At 40.6% G+C, this 25122-nt stretch overlaps 1 protein-coding gene across 3 annotated transcripts in view; it reads right to left on the reverse strand.

Annotated features, from left to right (window-relative positions):
• Positions 1 to 1636: 1636 nt before the first annotated feature.
• The window catches only part of SLC5A1 (solute carrier family 5 member 1), a 71785-nt gene continuing 48299 nt past the window's right edge, over positions 1637 to 25122 (reverse strand). For 2 of the 3 annotated variants that reach the window (XM_028827769.2, XM_077949884.1), the window contains 5 exons: positions 20362 to 20512; positions 13229 to 13397; positions 10483 to 10698; positions 7837 to 7939; positions 1637 to 2642 (listed from right to left, as the gene is read on the reverse strand). In XM_028827769.2, the coding sequence (XP_028683602.2) occupies positions 2419 to 2642; positions 7837 to 7939; positions 10483 to 10698; positions 13229 to 13397; positions 20362 to 20512 (863 nt within the window). In that variant the 3' untranslated portion in view covers positions 1637 to 2418. The remainder of the gene's footprint in view (positions 2643 to 7836; positions 7940 to 10482; positions 10699 to 13228; positions 13398 to 20361; positions 20513 to 25122) is intronic. The other variant, XM_077949883.1, reaches the window with a different exon arrangement.

The raw sequence follows: 25122 nt of genomic DNA on the forward strand, positions 1-25122 counted from the left end.
ATCAGTGAGATCATGTGGTATTTGTCTTTCTGGGGCAAGGCCTGATATTTTACCAGCTTGATTTTTGTGCTTGGTACTCATCAAATATTTTATATGCGCAACCCCCTGCCCACACTGGTCCTCAAAGTCAGTCTCACGGGTATATTTTTTCAGGCAGTAGGGTGAGGGGGAAAGCAGTAATGTTTATTGGGCATCTTCTATGGACCAGGCCTTTTAAGCAGTATCAGTTGACCTCATCTAATCTTTACAACAGCTCTGTGAAGTCTGCATTGTGCTTGGAGGAACCTGAGGTTCAGAGGGATTTAGGGACTCAGCCAAGGTGAGGAACTTGGCGGTCATGGTGTAGGGGCTGAGAATCACTCCTCCCTGCTGCAGAATTTCCCAAGGCAGCCTTCTAACAGTGATACAACATCTCTCTTTCAATTCTGAAGACCCTGGAATGGGGATGGAAAGTTAGAAGACCAACATCTATTGAGCACCTACTTATTTAAATAAATGTTATATTGATAAATGCTATCAATGTATAACATTTAAATCTGTGAGTCAGGCATTTATATCTCTGTTTTCAGATGAAAAATGAAGGTTCGGGGACATTGATCACATTGCTCGGAGTATATCTGTACTCTGAGCCTTCTCCTCAGGTTGGTCTAGGTGGATATCTTCTGACCAAAAACTGATAGGAATCAAATATTTTCACAGTCAAAGCAGCTTCTGCTTTTCTACTAAGGCTCTTCCAAGACTTCTGGGAATGGATAATAATGTTTTCTGGTTCTACTTCACCCTGAGCACAAGGGAAGGCTGGTCCTTGAATGAACCTGCACTCAAAAAATCAAACTAAACACCAGATATTTCAGATTGGCATAAGTGCAAATCAGAGTGCTGGGCTTTACTTATATTTGCTGACGTGCTATAGTCCCGGAGTCAAGGTGCCAGGGTCCTGGGAGCAACAAACGCATTCCCAGTGATTTATTGTTGAAAAACCCTGTGATCAGCCTACCCAAAGGCCTTGGCCCCCCACCCCCCGCCTTGCCTCACCCATGTATGTTCAGTTTGTAATTCTATTTCCTTTTGCTGCAAAATATCTGCCTCAGTTTACCTTTTTAACGGGAGCCTCTGGCTTGGAAATCCCCAAAATGCATACTTTATCTGTGTTGTGGGTTTGTTTAATATCTATCTCCTCAAGACTCACTTGCTGAATTCCTAACCCTCAGTTTCTCACAGTGTGACTTTATTGGAGGTAGGGGCTTTAAAGAGGTGATTAAAATGAAGGATGGGTCCTAATCCAATATGACTGATGTCCTTATAAGAGAGTAGATTTAGGACACAAAAGGAAGGCTGTGGAAGACAGTGAGATATGACCACCTGCAAGCCAAGGAGAGAGGCCTCAGTAAACACCAACCCTGCTGACACCTTGGGCTCCAACTTCTAGTGGCTAGAACTGTGAAAACATAAATGTGTGCTGCTTGAGCCATCTGGTCTGTGCTACTTTGTTATGACACCCCTAGAAAACTGATATAATCAGTTTGACAAATGCATCCCAAGTCATTAGTAACCAGTGGGCATATTTTGTGTAGCCACAAAAAGGTTAACTAAGGGCCAGGCTTATGTAAAAAGAAAGCCAAGATTTATAAATAAATGCCTGTGTCATTCATTTATTCAACAAGCATTGCTGAAAATCTAAGACATTCCAGGCACTGTGAATGCCAAAATGAGTGGAATCCCAAACACAGGAAACTCACAATGGACATTTTAAGAAGCCCAGAAAATTCCCTGGACTCAGGCTATCTGCCTCCCCAACTAGCTTGAGGCTGGGACCCAAATCCCTCCCTTTTGTGGAAGTACTAACTTCCTCAGGCCTCCACTTCAAAGAACAAACACCCAGGACAGGGAGCCCATCAAGCTCCATCCTCAGCTTCCATGCATTCCTCAGTTTATCCGATTGACACACTTGAGAGGGAAAGTCCAGGCAAAACTCGAGAGGGATATGATGGGGGAAAATAGTTTTCTTTTTAAAAAAAATGGGGAGGAGGATGGACAGAAAAAGTGGCAGGAACCAGGGAGACCAAAGTTCTTAAAACAATATTCAAGGATTATAAACCACACTGACACCCGGAATCTACCTGAGACAGACTCACATCAGACATCATATGGCTTCTGATTCTTAGTCTGCCTTTTTCTGGATGTGACTGAGTGGACTGTCCTTCTGCAGCTCCAGTGGGTACAGATGGCTGCATCACACTGGCTTCAAATGCATAAGTTAACAGCAAACTAATGATTTTCTTCTAGCTAGCCTATAATTACACATGTACACATTTATCCACCTGGGCAAAATTTACAACTGGCTGGTTTCCCTTCAACACCACAGGACGAGACTAAAGGAAGGTGAGGAAGAGTCCAGCCATGGTGAATCTACAGGACTCAGGCAAAATATGCATGGCAAAAGACAGCCACGGTCACCAGGATGATGCCATTGACGTTCGCCACTGTCCTCCACAAAGGCTTCTCAGAGGTGTCCGTCATCTTCATCTTCATGGCTTTCTCCTCTTCCTCAGTCATCTTGGGTGCATTCTGCTGCTCCAGCCCACAAAATAGGTCATAGGCTCTCCTGAAGAATCCTTTTTTCTTCTCAGGAACTTCTGTGTCTGGTCAAAGGCATAGAAGAATTATTGGACACAGAAGCAGGACGGACTAGAAAAGTTTCCAGAGGAGATGCCATACCATGAAGTATCTGCTATTCTGCAGAAATTTCCCAAAAATGAAAAATTTCCCAAAATTTCCCCCATATTTTCTTGTTTTAAGGAATGAAAATGGTAGAAAATGCTCCGATAAACTTAATGACAAAACGATCTTACCGTCTACATCCTTAGGATCAGCCAGCCTAAGTTTTATCTCTGTCAGGCCCAGTGCAAATTCATTTTGATTTGGAACAGTCAGATCAAATAATAGTTTATAATAAAGGCATATTAATAATAGACTGAGGAATTGTGCCACAGGAAGGAAAACTCAACTCTGAAACACAAAATCTCGTATCTGTTCACTACATCACCAGAAAGCAATCTGGCTGGCTGGCATGACTCAGGAATGCTTTAGTTATATCTGTCAGTTCTAAGGCTTCACAACAGACCCAGCCAGGTGATAAGAATTGGTCTGAACAGCTCCTGATGCAGTGCAGCAATGAGCAATACTTCCCGGGCTTAGGATCTAATGTCACATATCAACACTGCTTAGTCAAACTGTCCACACCTGGCCCTGATGCTCAAAGTGAATACCCACCAAGGGAACTGATTCCCTCCTCTGAGCCCAGGTGTGGCCCTGGAGGTAGACAAACCTGGTTTTAAATGCCCACTCTGCCACTCACTAGATAAGAGATCAAGCCCACTGTGTTTTCAGCACCACAGTCACAGACCCTGCAAAGCACTTTCCCATTTTTACAAGTCACTGAATTTTATCTTTATTTTTTAAGAGACAGAGTCTTGCCCTGTTACCCAGGCTGGAGTGCAGTGGGGTAATCATAGCTCACTACAGCCATGAACTCCTGGGTTCGAATGATCCCCCCAACTCGGTCTCCTTAGTAGCTAAGCTGGGACTACAGGTGCGTGCCACCATGCCCAGTTAAAATTTTCTTTTTGTAGAGTGTCTCAGTATGTTGCCCAGGCTTGTCTTGAACTCCTGGACTCAAGCAATCCTCTCACCTCAGCATCCCAAAGTGTTGGGATTACAGATATAAGTCATGCCCAGCCTCACAGAATTTTAGCTTTAAAACATCACAGAATTTTAAAACGTCACAGAATTTTAGAACTGGAAAGAATCCCAGTGACCAAATTCACACATGAGTCAGAATTGGGGCCAAAACCTAACTTTATGGTCTTGTTAATTTACCTCCCTTATCTTCAGGTATCAGAAGAATTGGATAAATAATACCTTCTTCATTGTACTAACGAAGAATTTAATGATTTAATGAGAGAGCCTCTAGCTCTTATTGTGGTAGAGCCTCTACCACAGTGAGACCTTCTGACACTCAAAATACTCCTAATCCGTGTCCCTTGACACAGTAGATGTCAAAAAGTGTAAGTCTCTTTCCATTCTCTCTTTTGTCTCACACACTCACACCTCTCCCCTTTGACTCACTCCACCAAAATAGCAGAGTGGGGAAGAAGGAGTTAAGAGGCTAGGATCACTGACCACCTCAAGCGAGAAATACATGGCTTTGTGGGTCAATAAAAAGTTGAATGGCCAACCGGGCACAGTGGCTTACGCCTGTAATCCCAACACTTTGGGAGGCCGAGGTGGGTGGATCACGAGTCAGGAGATTGAGACCATCCTGGCTAACATGGTGAAACCCCATTTCTACTAAAAAAAATAACAAAAAATTAGCCGGGCGTGGTGGTGGGTGCCTGTAGTCCCAGCTACTCGGGAGGCTGAGGTAGGAGAATGGTGTGAACCCGGGAGATAGAGCTTGAAGTGAGCCGAGATTGCACCACTGCACTACAGCCTGGGTTGACAGAGTAAGACTCTGTCTCAAAAAAAAAAAAAAAAAAAAAAAAAAAAGTTGAATGATCTTAGGAAATTCTCTGTGTCACATTTTCCTGTTCTGGAGAGGCAGGAAAATTGGAAGAATTTTACTTGCATTATCTGCCTTAAGAGGATGACGCAGTGCTGAAATGAATCACTAAAGTGTCTGCAATTAAAATATGTTATGATCATACTGTTATCAATGATGATGACGGTGGTGGTGGTGGTGAGGATGATGATAAAGGGACAATGATGCACCTGCGAAGCTTCCTTGTGTTGCTGTCACATTCACGTGGTGAATGTGACACTTATGGTCTGTAAAAGCCCTCAAGAGAGCTTAGTTTATTGTGCTTTAATAGGGTAGGGTGTTCAGTCTGATTTCACCCTAAGTTCTTGAAGACACAACAGAATTTGAGTGCTGCCGTGAACCTCATAAGTCACTAAGTCAAATCTCTAGCCAGTATGGAAGTCCCCTCTACAGAATCCTTGACAGATGTACACATACTGCTCATCCCTGTCCAGACCAACTCAATTAGAAAACTCTTCCTTCAAAGCAATCATGATGGTGGTAATTAGAGCCAATTCTTATAGCAGAGTATAAGAGGCATGGGTTTTCATTTAGAGTACTTTAATATGACAAATCTGAGCTTTAGAACAATGTAATCACTTTCCCAGAGTAGTAGGAAGAGAATTCATGATTCAATCCCAGTTCTTCCTGATGCCAAATCTCACAGTCTGTCTCTGCACTACCTTGCCTCCTTACTCTGAGTTAAAATTGGATGAATTCTTTTCACCCACCAGTGTTAAGTCTGCCCTCTGGCATAAAAATAATCTCTTCTTCCATAATAAGACCTTTTGACACTCAAAATACTCCTAATCCATGTCCCTTTAAAATCTATGATATTCTCACACAGTGTGGAGACATTTTTGGAGGTAGGAGAAGTAGAGGGCATGTTCCTGCCTGCTTGCTCCAGGGAAGCAGGAAGGGGCTGTTTTCAGCACCATGGCCAGCTCCTGAGGCTCCAGGCTCCCTCCAGTATTTGCAGCATCACAAATTTGAGAATTGAAAGGTCCCCGAAGATCAAGAGCAGACTGTAACAAAGCTGAGACCTTAGGCACATCTTCTCCCTCCCTAAGCCTCAATTTACATGTCTATAAAATGAGGTGATAAGACCAAATGATCTCTAGATCTCTTTCCCGAGTTAGGATTCTATGGTATTCCTGATGGCCAGATTCAGAACTTGTTCTGAGCTACACACACCTGTGCTCTCCTTCAGATGGAGTGATGAGGCCTCCAGCCCAGCACCAGGTAAAGCACATATGACCTTGAGCCCCCATAGCTCTGCACACTACACATCTCCACAACCATCCTCCAGGCCTCCAGCCCAGCACCAGGTAAAGCACATATGACCTTGAGCCCCCATAGCCCTGCACACCACACACCTCTACAACCATCCTCCACGTGTGCACGTTTCCCACATAGAGGAAAAGTTGCAATACTGAAGTAGAAGAAAGTGTTAACTTACAGGATAAGTCTCTAGGCACTGACTAAGCATTATTTCATTGGTCTTCCAGAGAAATTTGATTTTCTACATTTGATATTGTAAGCCAGTATGACATAAGATCCCAAGGGCCTCTATCCCCTCATCTTGATGTCACTAGAACTGACCATAGCTTTGGCTCCATCTGCCCTTAGTTCACAGGCTATGTCAGAAGAGCTCCAACTCTTCTCTTGTCCCCTGCCATTCCTCAAATCAAGGCAAGGTGGCAAGTTCCTCACCCACACTTACTCACTGAGTGCTGTCAAATATCAGGGGTGAGAATCCAATCAAAAATGGCCAAAAGATTTGAATAGACATTTCTCAAAAGATGATATATAAATGGCAAACAGGTACTTAAAAAGGTGCTCAACATCATTAATCAATCATAGAAATGCAAATCAAAACTACAATGATATATCATCTCATCACAGTTAAAACAGCTTATATCCAAAAGACAGGCATTAACAAATGCTGGTGAGGACGTACACTATTGGTGGGAATGAAACTTAGTATGACCAGTATGGAGAATAGTTTGGAGGTTCCTCAAGAAACTAAAAATACAGCTACCATATGATTCATCAGCCCCACTGCTGGGTATATACCCAAAAGAAAGGAGATTAGTATATTGAAGAGATATCTGCACTCCCATGTTTGTTGCAGCATTGTTTACAATGGCTAAGATTTGGAAGCAACCTAAGTGTCCATCGACAGATGAATGGATAAAGAAAATGGGTACATATACACAATGGAATACTATTCAGCCATAAAGAAAGAATGAGACCCTGTCATTTGCAACAACATAGATGGAACTGAAGATCATTATGTTAAGTGAAATAAGCCAGTCACAGTAAGACAAACATCTCATGTTCTGTTCTCACTTATTTGTGATATCTAAAAATCAAAACAATTGAACTCATGGACATAGAGATGTTTTCCAGAGGCTGGGAAGGGTAGTGGGGATCTGGGGATGGGGTAGGGATGGTTAATGGGTACAACAAAAAAAATAGAAAGAATGACTAACCTACTATTTGATAGCACAACAGGGTGACTATCGTCAATGAAAATTTAATTGTGCATTTTAAAATTAAGAGTGCAAGGCCGGGTGCGGTGGCTCATGCCTGTAATCCCAGTACTTTGGGAGGCCAAGGCGGGCAGATCACCTCAGGTCAGGAGTTCGAGACCAGCCTGACCAACATGGAGAAACTCTGTCTCTACTAAAAACATACAAAATTAGCCAGGCATGGTGGTGCAAGCCTGTATTTCCAGCTACTCAGGAGGTTGAGGCAGGAGAATCACTTGAACCCAGGAGGCGGAGATTGCAGTGAGTCGAGATTGTGCCATTGCACTCCAGCCTGGGCAACAAGAGTGAAAATCAGTCTCAAAAAAAAAAAAAATTAAGAGTGCAACTGAATTGTTTGCAACTCAAAGGATAAATTCTTAAGGGGGTGGATACCCCATTCTCCATGATGTGCTTGTCATGCCTGCATCAAAATACCCCATGTAACTCATAAATATATACACCTACTATGTACCCACAAAATTTTTTTTAAATATGAGGGGTCAGGGAGCTTGAATGATTCTGTACCCTTTCCTCCCCTTGAACTCAAGAGTTAACTTTCCCCAAACCCACTTATCCATCTCATCCCCACCCTGCTCCTCACTGCCCTGGAGCGGGGACATCTGAGCTCTGTTAAAGTCATTTAGGGAAGGGCTTCAGTAAAGTTGTCTTGTTGTTGTAGGAGTAACTTTTATGGTTTAGGATCTGCTCTGGGTCATAAATCACCTATTTCAATGGTCTCCTTAGGGACTTCTTGGATGTTATCTTCTGCATCCAGGTCAATACGTTCCTCTTTGCTGTTGCGCAGGCTCCAACACAGACGGTAGAGCTGCAGAGAAGGCAGAACAGGTCAACAGAAAGATCCAAATAGCATCTTGGGACAAGAAGTTGGGGGGTGGCAAAGAGATATGCATCAAGGAAGGGAAGGGAATGTGGCCTCTCAGTACTAAGAAGAACATACACAACATTCCCATCCATAACATTATCTCTAAAAACATTGGTAACTTAGATGAAAGTAATGTACATGTATACACTAGCCTCTATGATATTTGCATATTCAGAGCCAAAAAACTGCCTCATATAGAAATGCTTGTTGAATGAACTCTTTTATGTGTGTGATAAATAATTTGTTCCTTTTAGCACTGGCAGTAAGAAGCCATTTCTCCAGGTTAGGAGTGTAAGTTTAGATTTTTGCACTATGTCACATTATGTGGACAAGAATCTAGAATCATGAGCCCTAATAGAATACAGTAGAGCTGAAGGCACAGTTTCTACTGACATAGTTAAGAGCATGAACCAAAAACTTCATCTAGAGCATGAACTTGGTCTAGAGCATGAACTTGGTCTAGGGCATGAACTAGAAATGTGTTTGGGGTATAATATTTTCAAAGACTTGAGACATGAGGAAGCAGTTGATACCACACAAAGAAAGTCTGTGACAGGTCCAGCCAACAGATGTGATGCAGTTCTGCTGCTACAAAAGCAGCCTTTGTTTGACATTAGGTTTGTAACAGCTCTTAAAAATTTGGCAATGAAGTTGAAGGTCTCTTAGGGATTCCACAGGCACTTGTATGGGCATGCATGAGTAAAGTAAAGGATTAACAAAATCCTTCTGATTTCTCTAGGAATAAATATGACCTTGGGTTAACTTTCTGGCTCTGTTCCCTTGGAAACCTGGAATCTGTGTTGGGTTAGCAGACTACTAATAAAAATGGCTCATAATTGGTCATCTTTATCTAAATTGGGAGAGCTATGAATGAATTCTAAACCAATGGGGGCATCTAGAGTTAAAGAAGAGTAATTGCAACTTTTGAAGTCGAATCAATTAGGCTTTGATGTTGTTTTACATCCTATGGTCAATTTTTGGTGGATTAATTTGGAAAAAAATCAAGAGGCAAACTATATTATGGATATCCCTGAGTAGACTGATTTTTGTAACTAGGTATGTGCTTTGCTGGGACCTTTGAAAGCTTTGACCACACGACTGTCAAGAGAAATACCAGTTTCTATTTAAAATATAGGCTTCTAAGCCAGGTAGCCCTGTACCACCCATGTGATCTTGTGCACCTGAGCCTGCACTTGGGGAGCAGGTTTCAGAGAATAAGCCCTGGAATAAAGGGTGTACAACTGTGAGGATTCCAACTAAAGACATGGGCTTGATATCAGCCTGCTGGCACACCATGTTTCCTGGCATGTATCCTTCCACATGAAACCAATGGCAAGTCATGTGAATGTGAACTTAAGAGGTATAATTTTGCTGAGGCCAACCAAGCATGTTGTGGCATGTCAACATCACTAATCATCAGAGAAATGCAAATCAGACTATAATGAGGTATCATCTCACCCCATTTAAAATGGCTTTTATCAAAAAGGCAATAATGAATGCTGGTGAGGTTGGGGAAAAAGCAGAGCCCTGAAACACTGTTGGTGAGAACGTAAATTAGTGCAGCCACAATGAAGAACACTATGGAAGTTCCTCAAAAACCTAAAAATAGAGCCACCATATGATCCAGCAATTCTACTACTGGATATATATCCAAAAGAAAGTAAACCAGTATATCAAAGAGATACTTGTACTTCTATATTTACTACAGCACTATTCACAATAGCCAAGATATGGAATCAATCCAAGTGTCCATTGACAAATTAATGGATAAAGAAAATGTTGTACAAATATACAATAGAGTTTTATTGCACCATAAAAAGAATGAGATCCCGTATTTGCAACAATATGGATGGAACTGGAGGCCATTATGTTAAGTAAAATAAGCCAGGCATAGAAAGACAAATTTATCATGTTCTCACTCATATATGGGAGCTAAAAGTTTTAAAAACCGAACTCATGGAGATAGAGAGCAGATTGATGGTTATCAGAGACCAGGAAGGGTAGCAGTGGATGGAGGACAGAATGGAGATGGTTAATGGGTACAGAAATTGTTAGAATGAATGAAGATCTAGTAGTTGGTAGCACAATAGGGTAGCTATACTTAATTTATTATATGTGTACAATTTAAAGGCAGAGTCTCACTATGTTGTCAGGGTGGTCCCAAACTGCTGGACTCAAGCGATCCTCCCACCTTGGCCTCCCAAAGTGCTGGGATTACAGGCATAAGCCACCATATTCTACATTTTAAAATAACTAAGAGTGGAATTGGAATGTTCCTAACACAAAGAAATGATAAATGCTTGAGGCAATGGACACCCCAATTACCCAGATTTGATGAAATCTGGGTATCTGTATCAAAACATTACATGTACCCCATAATTATATTCAACTATTATGTACCCATAATAATGAAAAGATTTTTAAAAATTAAAGAACATTGCAGTATGAACATGAAACAAGGACAGATCCCCTAAATGGATACTCACATGCACATCTGGAATGGGTTTGGTGAGGAGGGAGATGACCACGATAGTGATGACAGAAATGGCAAAGAGGATAATGGCAAAGTACAAGTAGTGCACCCCACAGATAATCGTGGGACAGTTGCTGGGCTCCATGCAGCTCCCGGTTCCATAAGCAAACTCAGTAATCATACGTGAAATCCCAATCAGAAATCCTAGTATCAGTCCCCAGAAGGCTCCCTGTGAAAGAAAACCCTGGGTTAACTCATGGTGAACACAAAACACAGATAGCCTTTCTAACATTCTTCAGGGAGGCATAGGCAGAGGCAAAGGGATAGAGGTAGAAGTGGTAGCTCCAGGCTGTCTGAACCCAGAACACTGAAGTTCAGAATATGGCTAGGAGTGCTATGGAAGACCTTCAGTGTGTCTGTCTATCATGTTTCAGCAACATGATTTCACCTCGATCATTAAACAAGGAGCCATAACATAATGGGGTAAAGTGTCTAATAACCGGAATAGAATGTCAACCTACAGGCTTGATTCCAAAAATTCCCTTTAATTTGAAAAATAATTTGAGCCTTTCCACCTGCAGCTACTATCAATACCAATCTCCAGATTTAGGCATATTCAGATGAAAAGTAATTACTTGTGAGGTAATTTGTGTTTCACAAAGACGTGGGAAAAGAATTTGGGTCTTTGGAAGATGAAGGAGAAAGAAACTTCCATCAAAATATAAATAACATTTACTTTTTTAGCCCTCTTTATAGTTTATTTTATGAACTATTTTTAGTTTGAGAACATAAAATTATACGGTGTTTTTACATTAAATTTTGGGTTTGTATATTAGAATATGGAAGACTTTAAGAGACCAGAAACATGAGGGGATGATTTTTCAGGGTTTTTTTTTTTTTTTTTTACTCTTTCCTTCCTTCCCTCTTTCCTTTTTTCCTTTCTATATTTCCGTTAGGTAAGTCCTCACCTAAAGGACTAGGTTTGACTCTGGCAGGCCAGTGACAAAGTAGAATGTGCTCTTAGAAGGGTGGCCCAAAAGAGCTTTCACAGTTTTATCAGGTGCTGGTCAGCCCCTTTGCTAGCCATTGGTATCCCTACACTTTCTATTCCAAGTGTATGAAATTATCAGCTATCCTCCACACATGGCATGACATGTGCTTTTGTCTCCAGGTCTTTGTACAGCTCATTCTGTCTGGGAGAATATGGGCTCTTCTATTCCTGGTAACCTCGTTCTAGCTTAAATAGAAAAAGCTGCACAGGGTGGGTGGACCCTGTGCACCCTGTGGCCACAGCACTGTGGACACAGATCCAGGCCAGCACCAACCCCACTGCCATGGAATCACAATAGTTCTCTGTCTCCCAGTGTGGACTGGGGGGTTGCCCAGGGAAGGAAGCAGGTTTCATTAACTTTGTGTTGCTAGTGCCTCACCCTATGCTGGCATCTGGAAGTGACTTCTAGATGAAGAAATAAATAAGGAAAAAGAAAAAATATGTTCCCTATTCATCCCCCATACGCTATTTCACTCAAAAAAATTATTGCTTAGCTGGGCACGGGGTGTGCCTGTAGTCCTAGCTACTTTGGAGGCTGAGGCAGAAGAATCACTTGAGCTCAGGAGTTTGAGACTAGCCTTGGCAACATAGTGAGATTCCTGTCTCAAAAAAAGTCAATAAATCTGCCATGAAATAAATGTTTAAAAATTCAAAATTTTTTCATATACCCTTTCACCACTTTTATTCAACATAGTACTGCAAGTCCTAGACAGAACAAGTAGGCAAGAGAAAAAGAGCATCCAAATTGGAAAAGAAGAAGTCAAATTGGCCTCATTTACATATGATATGATCTCATATTTACAAAAACCTAAAGATTCCACCAAAGGGGTCACTGTTAATGAAACCCTGACCTACCTTTCCAGCCACACTTTCATCTTTCACATTCACAAACTCCCCTTGAGCCAGGCGAGATTCCATACAAGTCCTTCACCCTCACTCTTATCCTACTTCTGCCTGAAAGGTCTGGACAGTACTATTCTCTGACTTGAATGTTATGTCTTCCCTCTCCAACTTCAAATTCTTCCAGCTCCCTCTGCTCCAAGGAGCCTTCCCTGACAGTTTCAGCCCCTGCTGATAAAGTCTTTCCTAAATCCCTTCCTGCTCATATTATGTGCTGTATTGTATCCCTTACTTGTTACGCACTTTGTTGTATGTATAAACTGCTTGTGCGCCAGGACTTTGTCTTCACTGAGCGCTGAGAGGTGCTGGCTGGAAAGCCAAGTTCACAGTAGAGTGCTGGAGGTACGTTGTGCTAGGACTTTCTCTCGCTCACCTAGGGGCTACAGAATTCCTAGGGAGTGCCATGCAGTCAGGTCAAAATCACCAAGATCAGATAGAAAATCTAATCTTGGCTTGTAATCCTAGTATTTCGGGAGGCCAAGGTGGGAGGATCACTTGAGCTCAGGAGTTCAAGACCAGCCTGGGCAACACAGTGAGTCCTCACCTCTATTAAAAAAAAAAAATAAGAAAATCTAATCTTGGACAGAGGAGACAGAGAGAATGTGGACCCCCATACCAACTCCCGAGGAGCTCACTCCAACAGAGAGCCCCATGATCCCTGGAGGCTTTCCCTATAAACCCTCAGTAGCACATCTGTGTCTGTTCAAGATCTCTGGGAAATAGACTCCCTCCCACAGAGAATATGCAAACCCACATGGAAACTTCTTTGCTAGCATGACTTTTCTGGACATGCCCAGATGATACCTACTGGCTCATTGACTCTCTTCCAGAAAATAGCGAGCACGAAGACAGCTGCAATGGGTGGTCCCAAGTAACTGGTGATGGACTGGATGTAATCGAAGAGTTGCCCACTTTGTGCTGACTGCACAATGGGCACCCAGGCGATGCTGATGCCAATCAGCACCAGGATAAACAACCTGAAATTAAAGCCCCCACAACAAAGTGTCAATAAGTAGCTCTACATGAGTAGATATTGCCATGTATTATATGTATACATACATACATACACACACTGCCACCACCACCACCACCACCACCACCAGCAAATATGACCACAGCAAGAAAAAAATAATTAGAAAATGTATGCTTGAAGATTTTTTTGCCTATAGGAAAATCATTCATACCTATGAATTAGTGAAACACACTTGACTTTCAATAGTAGCCTAGGCCCACCCACCACCATAAGACAATCTCATTTTGAGAGGCAAGAGTATGGGAACAAGGTATGAATTTTGGAGCCTGATAGTCCTAGATTCAAATTCTTATTATTTCTGTGTGACATAGGAGACATTTCTTAACCTCTCTGAGTCTCAAGTTCTTCATCTGTAAACTGGGAATAGGACTGACCTTGCAAGGTGGGAATAAGAATTAGTGACAGTAGTAGTGATACAAACACACATGCACTGAATATTCTGTGGGAGTCACAAGACATACACACCAATGACCTCAATACAAGGCCATATATGATCATGTGTACAGTACAAACTAAGATCTACAGCAGTACACTTAAGCAAGAATATTCATGTGTTTTTTACAAACATATTTTTTCATTCTTTTGTGTAAATATCAAGGACAGATACTGCTGGATTATAGGGTAGATGGACATCCAACTTTATGAGAAACTGCCTGACTGATTTTCAAAGTGCCAGTACTGTTTTGCATTGCTAGCAGCTATGTATAAGAATTCTGTTTGACTTACACCCTCACCAACATTTGATATCAATCTTTTAAATTTTAGTCACTCTAGTGTGTATGGTTTTGATCTCCATTTCCCTGATGCCTAGTGATGGCACTGAATACTTTTTAATGTGCTTTGTTAGTCTTTTGGCTGTTTCTTAATTTGGTTATTTTATTATTGAGCTGCTTACGTATTCTGGATATAAATCCTTTGTTAGATATATGTTTAACAAACATTTTCTCCCTTTTCATTTGATTAATGGTGTCTTTGATAAACAGAAGTTTTAAATTCCGATAAAAAAAGAATTAGTGATAGCAAAACTAATCTAAGTGATAGTTAACTAAGTGAGAGTAAAACCTTGCAAATAGCAGCACTCAACAAATAGTAAAAACTATTATTATTATCTTATTCTTCTCCTCCTTCTCCTTCCCTTTTGTCTTCTTCTTCACAATAATGAAGTTATTAATAAAAACACTAGGCAAGATGATTTTATAAAGGAATGGTCTAGATAGGAAGAAACGCTACCAGGTATTTCCACCTCTCCTCCTGCTGAGTTTCACTTCAAGTCCTGAAAAGATCGGAGATGTCCTTGCAAGCTCTTCTTACTTGTGCTCTTGATAGAATGAGAAAGATGACTGTGATTCCCTCTCTCACTTACCTGCAACTTAAACTGACCTCCACAAGGCAATGCTTTCACTCACACATTTCTCCCTCTGCAATGCCTTTCAACTGTCCCCCTTTTCCATATCCCACCGACTATTATGGACTCAGCTCAGGTTCTCCCTTCCCCAGGAGCCTTTCCCAACCACGCATGCCACACTCATCACTCCCTTATCTGAGCCCCTGGGTGATCTTACAGTCCCCACAGCAGAGTTTGGAATGGTTTCACATCACTGTGAGCTCATCCAGGACTGGGACAAGCCCCAGGGCAGTAGTTATAGGATACACAAAAATGTGAGCCCCAACATAGTCTCAGTGCCATGGGATTCATCCCTACACAAGGCAACAAAATATTTTCTTTAGCATCTTGCATTTGATCCACATAAATAACTGGAAAAGTCAGTAAGTGCCTTTCTAAGGAAAAATCAATCAAGGTAACAGTGCTACTTTCTATGGCTCAGAGTAAAGATCCTCTGGCACAGTCAGATCTCCTTTGGGTGCCAGGTATCTTGTCAATTGAAAGTGGCCCACCATGTTTGCTTTTCTTCCTTCATTCCAATCTTGAAAATGAGACCTATGAGGTAGCAGCCCATATCCCTCCGGCACTCACTGGCAAACTTTCCCTTGGCTGACATCCCAGGGACTTGGTCCACCTGCCCTAAGGAGGTTGACCTGCCTTAGCCCCATAGAAGAACAAGCAAGGGTCCTGTTGATCCTCTGTCCAGAGCATTTGCTCCATGGATAATCATGATAATGAGCACACCTGACCCAGGTGTTGATACTTTAATGCTTTCAGGACCCTATTGCATCTATTAGCCCATCTGACAACAAGAAATGTGCACAGCACTTGGTGTTTTAGGCTCTACAGAGTATATTCACAAGCACAATTGAGCCTTCACAATGGTTCTGCAAAATGTTGCGTCAAGGGGTCGAGGAATCAGAGGCATGTGGGCCTCAAAGACAGCCAGTGTGGAGAGCTGCAGTGTGAGGGGCTGAGGAAGACAGTGTGTAGCAGTATAAAGAGCTTTGGACAAGGGCTCAGTGGCTGCAGATTCCAGTCCTGTCTCTGCCACTGTCTGGACAGTTTGGATTTAGGTAGGATGAGCCTCAACCCAAATGACAGCCTGAGGGGTAAATTAAGTGTCCCAACTCCAGAGGGGCATTGTTCAATGATCTCCAATTTAAAGTTAAATTGCCACTGGAGGATCTAGAAAAACTGGCAGATAGGCAGGACTAAATTGTAGCTCCCACTCAGATGGACAGAGCATCATGCAGAGACTCACATCATGAACTTTTGCTCCAAGAACTACTGCAGGAATATACCAGAAAAGCGCAAGAGGATCCACAGACCCTCTGAAGGTAGCAGATTATTCCTGCAGGACCCGGGAGACAGCCCAAATACTGTGAGAGCCCAAACTGTGAACGTGGGATAGGGGGATCATCGCCCCAAAACACAGACCCTCACTGGGGAACCTGAAGGTCCAGATCACTGGAGAAGTATTTCAACAGATAGCATGATGAATGGAATAATACCTCACATCTCAATACTAATGTTAAAGATACGGAATTGCAGAATGGATAAGAATTTATCAAGCAAGTATCTGCTGCCTTCAAGAAACTTATCTAACACATAACGACTCGCATAAACTTAAGGCAAAAGGGTGGAAAAAGACAACTTTTGTTGTCTTTGTTAAAGAAACTTTAAAGCAACAGCAGTTAAAAGACAAACAGAGGAACATTATATAACGATAAAAGGCCTTGTCCAACAGGAAAATGTCACAATCCTAAATATATGTCCACCTAACACTGGACCTCCCAAATGTATAAAACAATTACTACTAGGCCTAAGAAATAAGATAGAAAGCAACACAATAATAGTAGAGGACTTCAATACTCCACTGACAGCACGAGACAGGTCATCAAGACAGAATGTCAACAAAGAAACAATAGATTTAAACTATACCCTGGAACAAATGGACTTAACAGATATTTACAGAACATTCTAGCCATCGACCACAGAATATACATTCTATTCATCAGTGCATGGAACATTCTCCAAGATAGACCATATGATAGGCCACAAAACAAGTCTAAACAAATTTAAGAAAACTGAAATTATATCAAGTACTCTCTCAGACCACAGTGGAATAAAACTGGAAATCAACTTCAAAGGGAACCTTCAAAACCATGCAAATACATGGAAATTAAATAACCTGCTCCTGAATGATCACTGGGTCAACAATGAAATCAAGATGGAAATTTTAGAATTTTTTTAACTGAATGGTAATAGTGATACAACCTATCAAAACCTCTGGGATACAGCAAAGGTGGTGCTAAGAGGAAAGTTCATAGCCCTAAATGCCTACATCAAAAAGTCTAAAAGAGCACAATAGACAATCTAAGGTCACACCTCAAGGAACTAGAGGAATAAGAACAAACCAAACCCAAGCCCAGCAGAAGAAAGGAAATAACCAAGATCAGGGCAGAACTAAAAGAAAGTGAAACAAAAAAAAAATACAAAAGATAAATGAAACCAAAAGTTGGTTCTTTGAAAAGATAAGTAAAATTGATAGACCATTAGCAAGATTAACCAAGAAAAGAAGAGAGAAAATCCAAATAAGCGCAATTAGAAATGAAACAGAAGATATTACAACTGACACCACAGAAATACAAAACATAATTCAAGGCTACTATGAATACCTTTATGTGCATAAACCAGAAAATCTAGAGGAGGTGGATAAATTCCTGGAGAGATACAACCCTCCTAGCTTAAATCAGGAAGAATTAGATACCCTGAACAGACCATTAGCAAGCAGCAAAGTTGAAATGGTAATTTTAAAATTACCAACAAAAAGTCCAGAACCAGACAGATTCACTGCTGAATTCTACTAGACATTCAAAGAAAAATTGGTACCAATCCTATTGACAACATTCCACAAGATAGACAAAGAGGGAATCCTCCCTAAATCATTCTATGAAGCCAGTATCATCCTAATACCAAAACCAGGAAAGGACATAACAAAAAAAGACAACTACAGACCAATATTCCTGATGAACATAGATGCAAAAATCCTTAACAAAATACTAGCCAACTGAATCTCACAACATATCAAAAAGATAATCCACCATGATCAAGTGTGTTTCACACCAGGGATGCAGGGATGGTTTAACATACGCAAGTCAATAAATGTGATACATCACATAAACAGAAGTAAAAACAAAAATCACATAATCGTCTCAACACACAGAAAAAGCATTTGACAAAATCCAGCATCCCTTTATGATTAAAATCCTCAGCAAAATCAGCATACAGGCGACATACCTCAATGTAATAAACGCCAACTATGACAGACCCACAGCCAACATAATACCAAAAAGGGAAAAGTTGAAAACATTCCCTCTGAGAACTGGAACAAGACAAGGACGCCCACTCTTACCCACTTGTATTCAACATAATACTGGAAGTCCTAGCCAGAGCAATCAGACAAAAGAAAGAAATGAACAGTATCCAAATCAGTAAAGGGGAAGTCAAACTGTCAATGTTTGCTGATGAACAATCATATACTTAGAAAACCCTAAAGACTCCTCCAAAATGCTTGTAGAACTGATAAATGAATTCAGCAAAGTTTCAGGACACAAAATTAATGTACACAAATCAGTAGCTCTGCTATACGTCAACAGTGACCAAGCCGAGAATCAAATCAAGAACTCAACCCCTTTTACAATAGCTGCAAAAAAAAAAAAAAAAGAAAAAGAAAAAGAAAAAAAGACTTACGAATATACCTAACCAAGGAGGTGAAAGACATCTACAAGGAAAACTACAAAACACTGCTGAAAGAAATCACAGATGACACAAATAAATGGAAACACATCCCATGCTCATGGATGGGTAGAACCAATACTGTGAAAATGACCATACTGCCAAAAGCAGTCTACAAATTCAATGTAATTCGCATCAAAATACCACCATCATTCTTCACAGAACTAGAAAAAACAATGCATTCTTATGGGACCAAAAAAGAGCCCTCATAGCCAAAGCAAAACTAAGCAAAAAGAACAAATCTGGAGGCATCACATTACCTGACTTCAAACTATACTATAAGGCCAGAGCCACCAAAACAGCATGGTACTGATATAAAAATAGGCACAGAGACCAATGAAACAGAATAGAGAACCCAGAAATAAACCCAAATACTTAGAGCCAACTAATCTTTGACAAACCGAACAAAAATATAAAGTGGGGAAAGGACACCCTATTCAACAAATAGTGCTGGGATAATTGGCAAGCCACATGCAGGAGAATAAAACTGTATATTCATCTCTCACCTTATACAGAAATCAACTCGAGATAATTCAAGGACTTAAATCTAAGACCTGAAACTATAAAAATTCTAGAAGATAACATCAGAAAAAACCCTCCTAGGCATTGGTTTAGGCAAAGACTTCATGACCAAGAACCCAAAGACAAATGCAACAAAAACAAAGATAAATAGGTGGGACTTAACTAAAGAGCTTCTGCACAGCAAAAGGAACAGTCAGCAAAGTAAACAGACAACCCACAGAGTGGAAGAAAATCTTCACAATCTATACTTCCAACAGAGGACTAATATCTAGAATCTACAAAAGAATTCAAACAAATTAGCAAGGAAAAAATAATCACCTTACTCCTTCAAGAATGACTGTAATTTAAAAATCAAAAAATAATAGATGTTGGTGTGGATGTGGTGAAAAGACCACTTTTACACTGTTGGTGGGAATGTAAACTAATACAACCACTATGGAAAACAGTACGGACATTCCTTAAAGAACTGAAAGTAGAACTACCATTTGATCCAGCAATCCCACTACTGGGTATCTACCCAGAGGAAAAGAAGGTATTATAGACAAAAGATGCTTGCACATGCATGTTTATAGCAGCACAATTCACAATTGCAAAAATATGGAACCAGCCCAAATGCCCATCAATCAACAAGTGGATAAAGAAATTATGGTGTATATATACATATGATGGAATACTACTCAGCCATAAAAAGGAACGAATTAATGGCATTCGCAGCAACTTGGATGAAACTGAAGACTTATTCTAAGTGAGGCAACTCAGGAATGGAAAACCAAGCATCATATGTTCTCACTTATAAGTGGGAGCTAAGCTATGAGGTTGCAAAGGCATAAGAATGATATAATGGACTTTGGGGACTCAGGAAAAGGGTGGGAAGGGGGTGAGGGATAAAAGATTACAAATTGGGTTCAGTGTATAATGCTCGAGTGATGGGTGCACCAAAATCTCACAAATCACCACTGAAGAACTTATTACTCATGTAACCAAATACCAGCTGTTTCCCAAACATGAATGGAAATAAAAAATTTAAAAAGAATAAAAGAATAAATAAAGTTAAATGCCACCAAATGGCAAATATAACCAGCCACAGAAATTATTCCCATTCTACCCAGGTATCTGCCAATCTTCCCTAGCCTGAGGTGTAACACAGATGGAACCTCTCCGATCATTCAAGCTTTTGTGGCATGGGGGAAGCCACATTTACCTTCCGGCAATCATGAGCTCTTTCTCAGATGCTCTCTTGCGGACCTTGGTGTAGATGTCCATGGTGAAGAGGGTGCTGGCGCTGTTGAAGATGGAGGTCAGGGAGCTCATGAGGGAGGCCAGCATGACTGACAGCATCAGGCCTCGCAGTCCTGGAAGAGAAAGAGTTTTGAGTGGCACATACAGCACCTTCAGCTCTTTCGTACTTGGAAAATATATGAGGACTCAAGGTTTGCTTGCCTTCTGAAACCATGCCATGTTATCCAATTTATCTCCCCAAAAAGACTAGAAGCTTTAAAAAGTGGTCTATGGCTTTACATTTATTAGCCCATTATAAGCCCACAGCAGCCACAGAGAGCTGGAGACACAACATACTTGAGGTAAATACTTTGCAACTGGACGATGATGATGATGGTGGTGATGGTGAAGGTGATGGGGTGTGTGTGAGAGTGAATGTATGTGTGTTTCCATCTGAGGAGATTTTTATAAGGTCTCTCACCCGAAATATTTATGATATAACAGAGATTTAAACTGTGATTCAAAAGATCAGGCTCTCAAGAAAGTAAGACATCCACAGATTGGGAGAAAAGACGTGCAAATCATATATCTGATAAGAGTCTAGTATATAGAACATATAAAATTCAATAATAAAATGACAAATAACCCAATTTAAAATGCCAAAGGATCTGAATACACACTTCTCCAAAGCTATACAAATAGCCAATAATGACATGAAAATATGCTTAACATCAAGGGAATTCAAACCAAAGCCATAGTGGGTTAATACTTTGTACCCACTAGTATACCTATAATAATAAATTTTATAAAACAGAAATAACAAGTGTGAGTGGAGATGTGGAGAAATGGGGACCTTCATATATTGCTGGCAGGAATGTAAAATGGTACAGCCATGGCAGAAAATAGTCTGGGTCAGTCAGTTCTTCAAATGGTTAAGCATTCAGCTACCATATTACCCACCAATTCCATTCCTAGATGGAATTTCATTTCTCTCTACCCAAGAGAAATGAAAACATATGTCCACTTACAAACTCATACATTAATGTTTGTAATATTATTACTTATAATACCCAAAAAGGAGGAGCAACACAGATGTCCACCAAATGATAAGTGGATAAACAAAATACATGAACAGTTGACAAATGGGTAAACGTGATGGAATAGTATTCATCAATAAAAAGGAATGACATAAAAATACATGCTATGACAAGATGAACTTTGCCAACATTATGTTAAATAAAAGAAGCAAGTCACAAAAAAACACATATTATATTATTCTATTTATATGAAATATCCAGAATAGGCAAATCTAGGAATACAGAAAGTGTATTAGTAGTTGCCAAGGACTGGGAGGTTGGGGTGAAATAGGGAGAGACTGCTCATTTCATTAACAGGTATAGGATTTCTTTATGGCGTGACAAAAATTTTCTAAAATTTATTTCAGCAATGCTTGCACAACTCTGTGAATATACTTAAAAAGCCACTGAATTGTACATTTTAAATGAGGGAATTGTAGGGTAGGTGAATTTAAGCTCAATTAAGTGTTTTTGTTTTTAAGACAAGGCTGTATTTCTAACTCTGATCCTAAGCAAGTTACATCAAGCTTTAGGCCTCATTTCTGACGTGTTAAACAGGGATACCTTCCCAAATCAGAATATGGAATTCTTGTTATTAAAGTTTTCCCAATTATGGCAAGCCTGGTTGGCTATAATCTCTACTATTCTTCCCATACCAAGGAGTGCAAGGGGGGCACCTGCTGGGGCTAGAAGGCCAGGCCAAGCTGAGGACCCACTAACAAGAGTTTTACAGTCTCAGGAGTAAAAGTAACCTTAGGATCACCTAGACCTATCATCCATCTGATACATGAATCCCTTCCACAACACTTCCGCTGCCCAACTCTACAGCAACAGGAAATCTCCTACCCTACAGGGAACCTGCCCTCAGACAGTTCTGAGTAGGCTGAAATCTACCTCTCTGTAGCATCAAATGTAGTCCTCATGGTACCCAACAGAACAGGTCTTACCCCTTATCCATTTTGCCATCTTTCACATATTCAAAGACAACTCATGTTCCCTTCAACTCTCTCTTCTCTATATTCATATCTAACTGCATTTAGGAGACTCACATGTTTAGAACTTCACTTACACCTCTGTTAAACTTCAGCTTGTTAGATCTGAGTCAGCATTCGTGCCTCTTGAGATCTTTTTGGAACATGATTCTGTCATTCCTCTAGGTTTTATATCTTTTAATAATTTATGGTCTCACTTACAGCCTTGCAAGATGAAGTATAAATGCTGCCTATTCTAATTATTTTGTCATTTGTTTGGAGGTTTTTTTAAGTGGCTGTTTCTGAGTTTGTGTAGTGTAGATCACAAACTATCAGAGATACAGAAGTTATAAAGATCATCAAGTCCAATTATCTCATTTTTCAGTTGATAAAGGTCCATTTCAAGGAGTTAGTAGGAAGGGCTTTCAGCCCTAGCTCGGCCATTTGTTCAGGGTTACTTTGCATTGAAATTGGTAAGCTGGGATAGAACTTTCCACTCTGTATGACACTCTTATCAGACTCCATTCATTTATTTACTTAACAAATATTTGCTGAACATAATTTTACAGTGGTCCAGGCAAAAGATAATGGTCTACCAGACTAGGGTTACAGAAGAAAAAATAGAGAGATGTATATTAGGAGACAAAATAGACACAAGCTGATGTGGATTGGTGGGAGGATCACCTACTTGCTGAGTGGAGGAGGCTCAATCTGCAAATGGAATGAAAAGGAGCAGCCAGAGAGGATAGGGAAAATTTAAAAAGACAAACAGGGGAATACAGTATGATGGAATTCAAGAGAAAAGAACAGCTCAAGAAGGATGAGTGATCGATAATGCTGAATGCCACTGAGGGGTCCAGTAAGGTGGGAAATGGAAAATATCTATTTAGTCTAGCACAGGGAGGTCATTAAGGAATACAGTAGGCTGGGTGTGGTGACTCACACCTGTAAATCCGAGCACTTTGGGAGGCTGAGGCAAGTAGATCACCTGAGGTCAGGAGTTTGAGACCAGCCTGGCCAACATGGTGAAACCCCTTCTCTACTAAAAATACAAAAAAATTAGCTGGGCGTGGTGGCAGGTGCCTGTAATCCCAGCTACTCCAGAGGCTAAGGCAGGAGAATTGCTTGAACCCAGGAGGCGGAAGTTGTAGTGAACCGAGATCACGCCATTGCACTCCAGCATGGGTGATAAGAGCAAGACTCCATCTCAAAAAAAAAAGGAATGCAGTATTTACTGAAGCCAGATTACAGCCACGAGGAAGGACTGGCAATGGCACAGGGAAGTACAGCATTTTGTTCTGCATGCCACACATCTTTCTGTTGTGCACAGTACACTCCCGCATAATGTTTAGAGCTCCAGTCCTCACTAGGAGGGTCTGCCCACCTAAAGGAATAACATAAACACTCCACAGAGGCCAGTGCAATCCACGCCAGAGCTTTAGAAGAGTCACTATGACTCCTGCTAATTGTATCCTTAATGAATAAGCAGCCCAGCTCAGTAGACTAGTTAACTACTGCTCCCATTTTTATATAATTGAAATGCAAGTGGTTTGCCCAAAGTCATGCATGAAGTTTGTAGTTTTTTAATTTTTTAAAAGACTCTCCTGAATTCCTCTATTCCAGCCTTGAGCAGCGTTAAGCAGGCCAAATGCCAGACACCACGTTCCTGCCTGGCCCTGGAAAACTCACGTCCCCTCTGTTGGCTTCCGTTTCCCCCACTGTAAAATGAAGGGATTTGACTAGTCTCTAAGTTTCTTTTCAGTAATACAATTTTATAGGTTTATCTTAAATTTTTCTGAGTAATAACTTTGAAGTTTTGTGCTCCTGAAACCCCCTAACCTAACCCCCTAGCCAGATTTGTATCCCTTGAGCCAGAATTAGGAGATTTTTCTGAAACATGACTGTAATCCCACAGGTCAACTACAAAACTCTAGCTATTTGGGAGTCACAGCTAAGTACTCACTCAATCTCCTAGGGAAACAGATTCTCTATGGTGACAAGCCGCCTTGAATCCCATCCATCTACTGCCTCAGACCCCCTCATCCTAGAGCTGAAATCTTGCCTCTTTCCCCATGTGTTTCCTTGGAAGAGCATAAAAGTCAATTCATTCTCCAGGTAAAGCCCCTTGGACCTAGTTCAAGCCTTCATGTTAACATCTGTTGGAGGGCTTTTTAAAAATATTTTTTAATTGGCAAGTGAAAGTTGTATATATTGAGGGTATACAATATGATGTCTTGAAATATCTGTACATTAGCTCAATTGAGCTAATCAGCATATATATGCATTACCTTACATATTTATCATTTTTTGTGGTGAGAACAGTTAAAATCTACTCTTGGCAATTTTCAAGTGTATAATACATTGTTATTAACTGTAGTCACTATGTTGTACAATAAATCTCTTGAACTTATTCCTCTTAACTGAAATTTTGTAACCATTGACCAACATCTTCCCAGATCCCCACCCTAACCCCTAGTAACCACCATTCTACTCTCTGCTTCTACAAATTTGACTTTTTAAGGCTCTACATATAAGTGAGAATATGTGGCATTTGTTTGAGTCTAAATTATTTCACTAAACATAATGTTCTCCAGGTTCATTTACGTTGTCATAAATGACATAATTTTCTTCTTTTTGAGGCTGAATAGTATCTCATTGTGTATATACTGTATGTTACATCTTTATCCATTCATCCAT

The sequence above is a fragment of the Macaca mulatta genome, chromosome 10 (assembly GCF_049350105.2).
Source record: "Macaca mulatta isolate MMU2019108-1 chromosome 10, T2T-MMU8v2.0, whole genome shotgun sequence".
Classification (NCBI taxonomy): Eukaryota; Metazoa; Chordata; class Mammalia; order Primates; family Cercopithecidae; genus Macaca; species Macaca mulatta.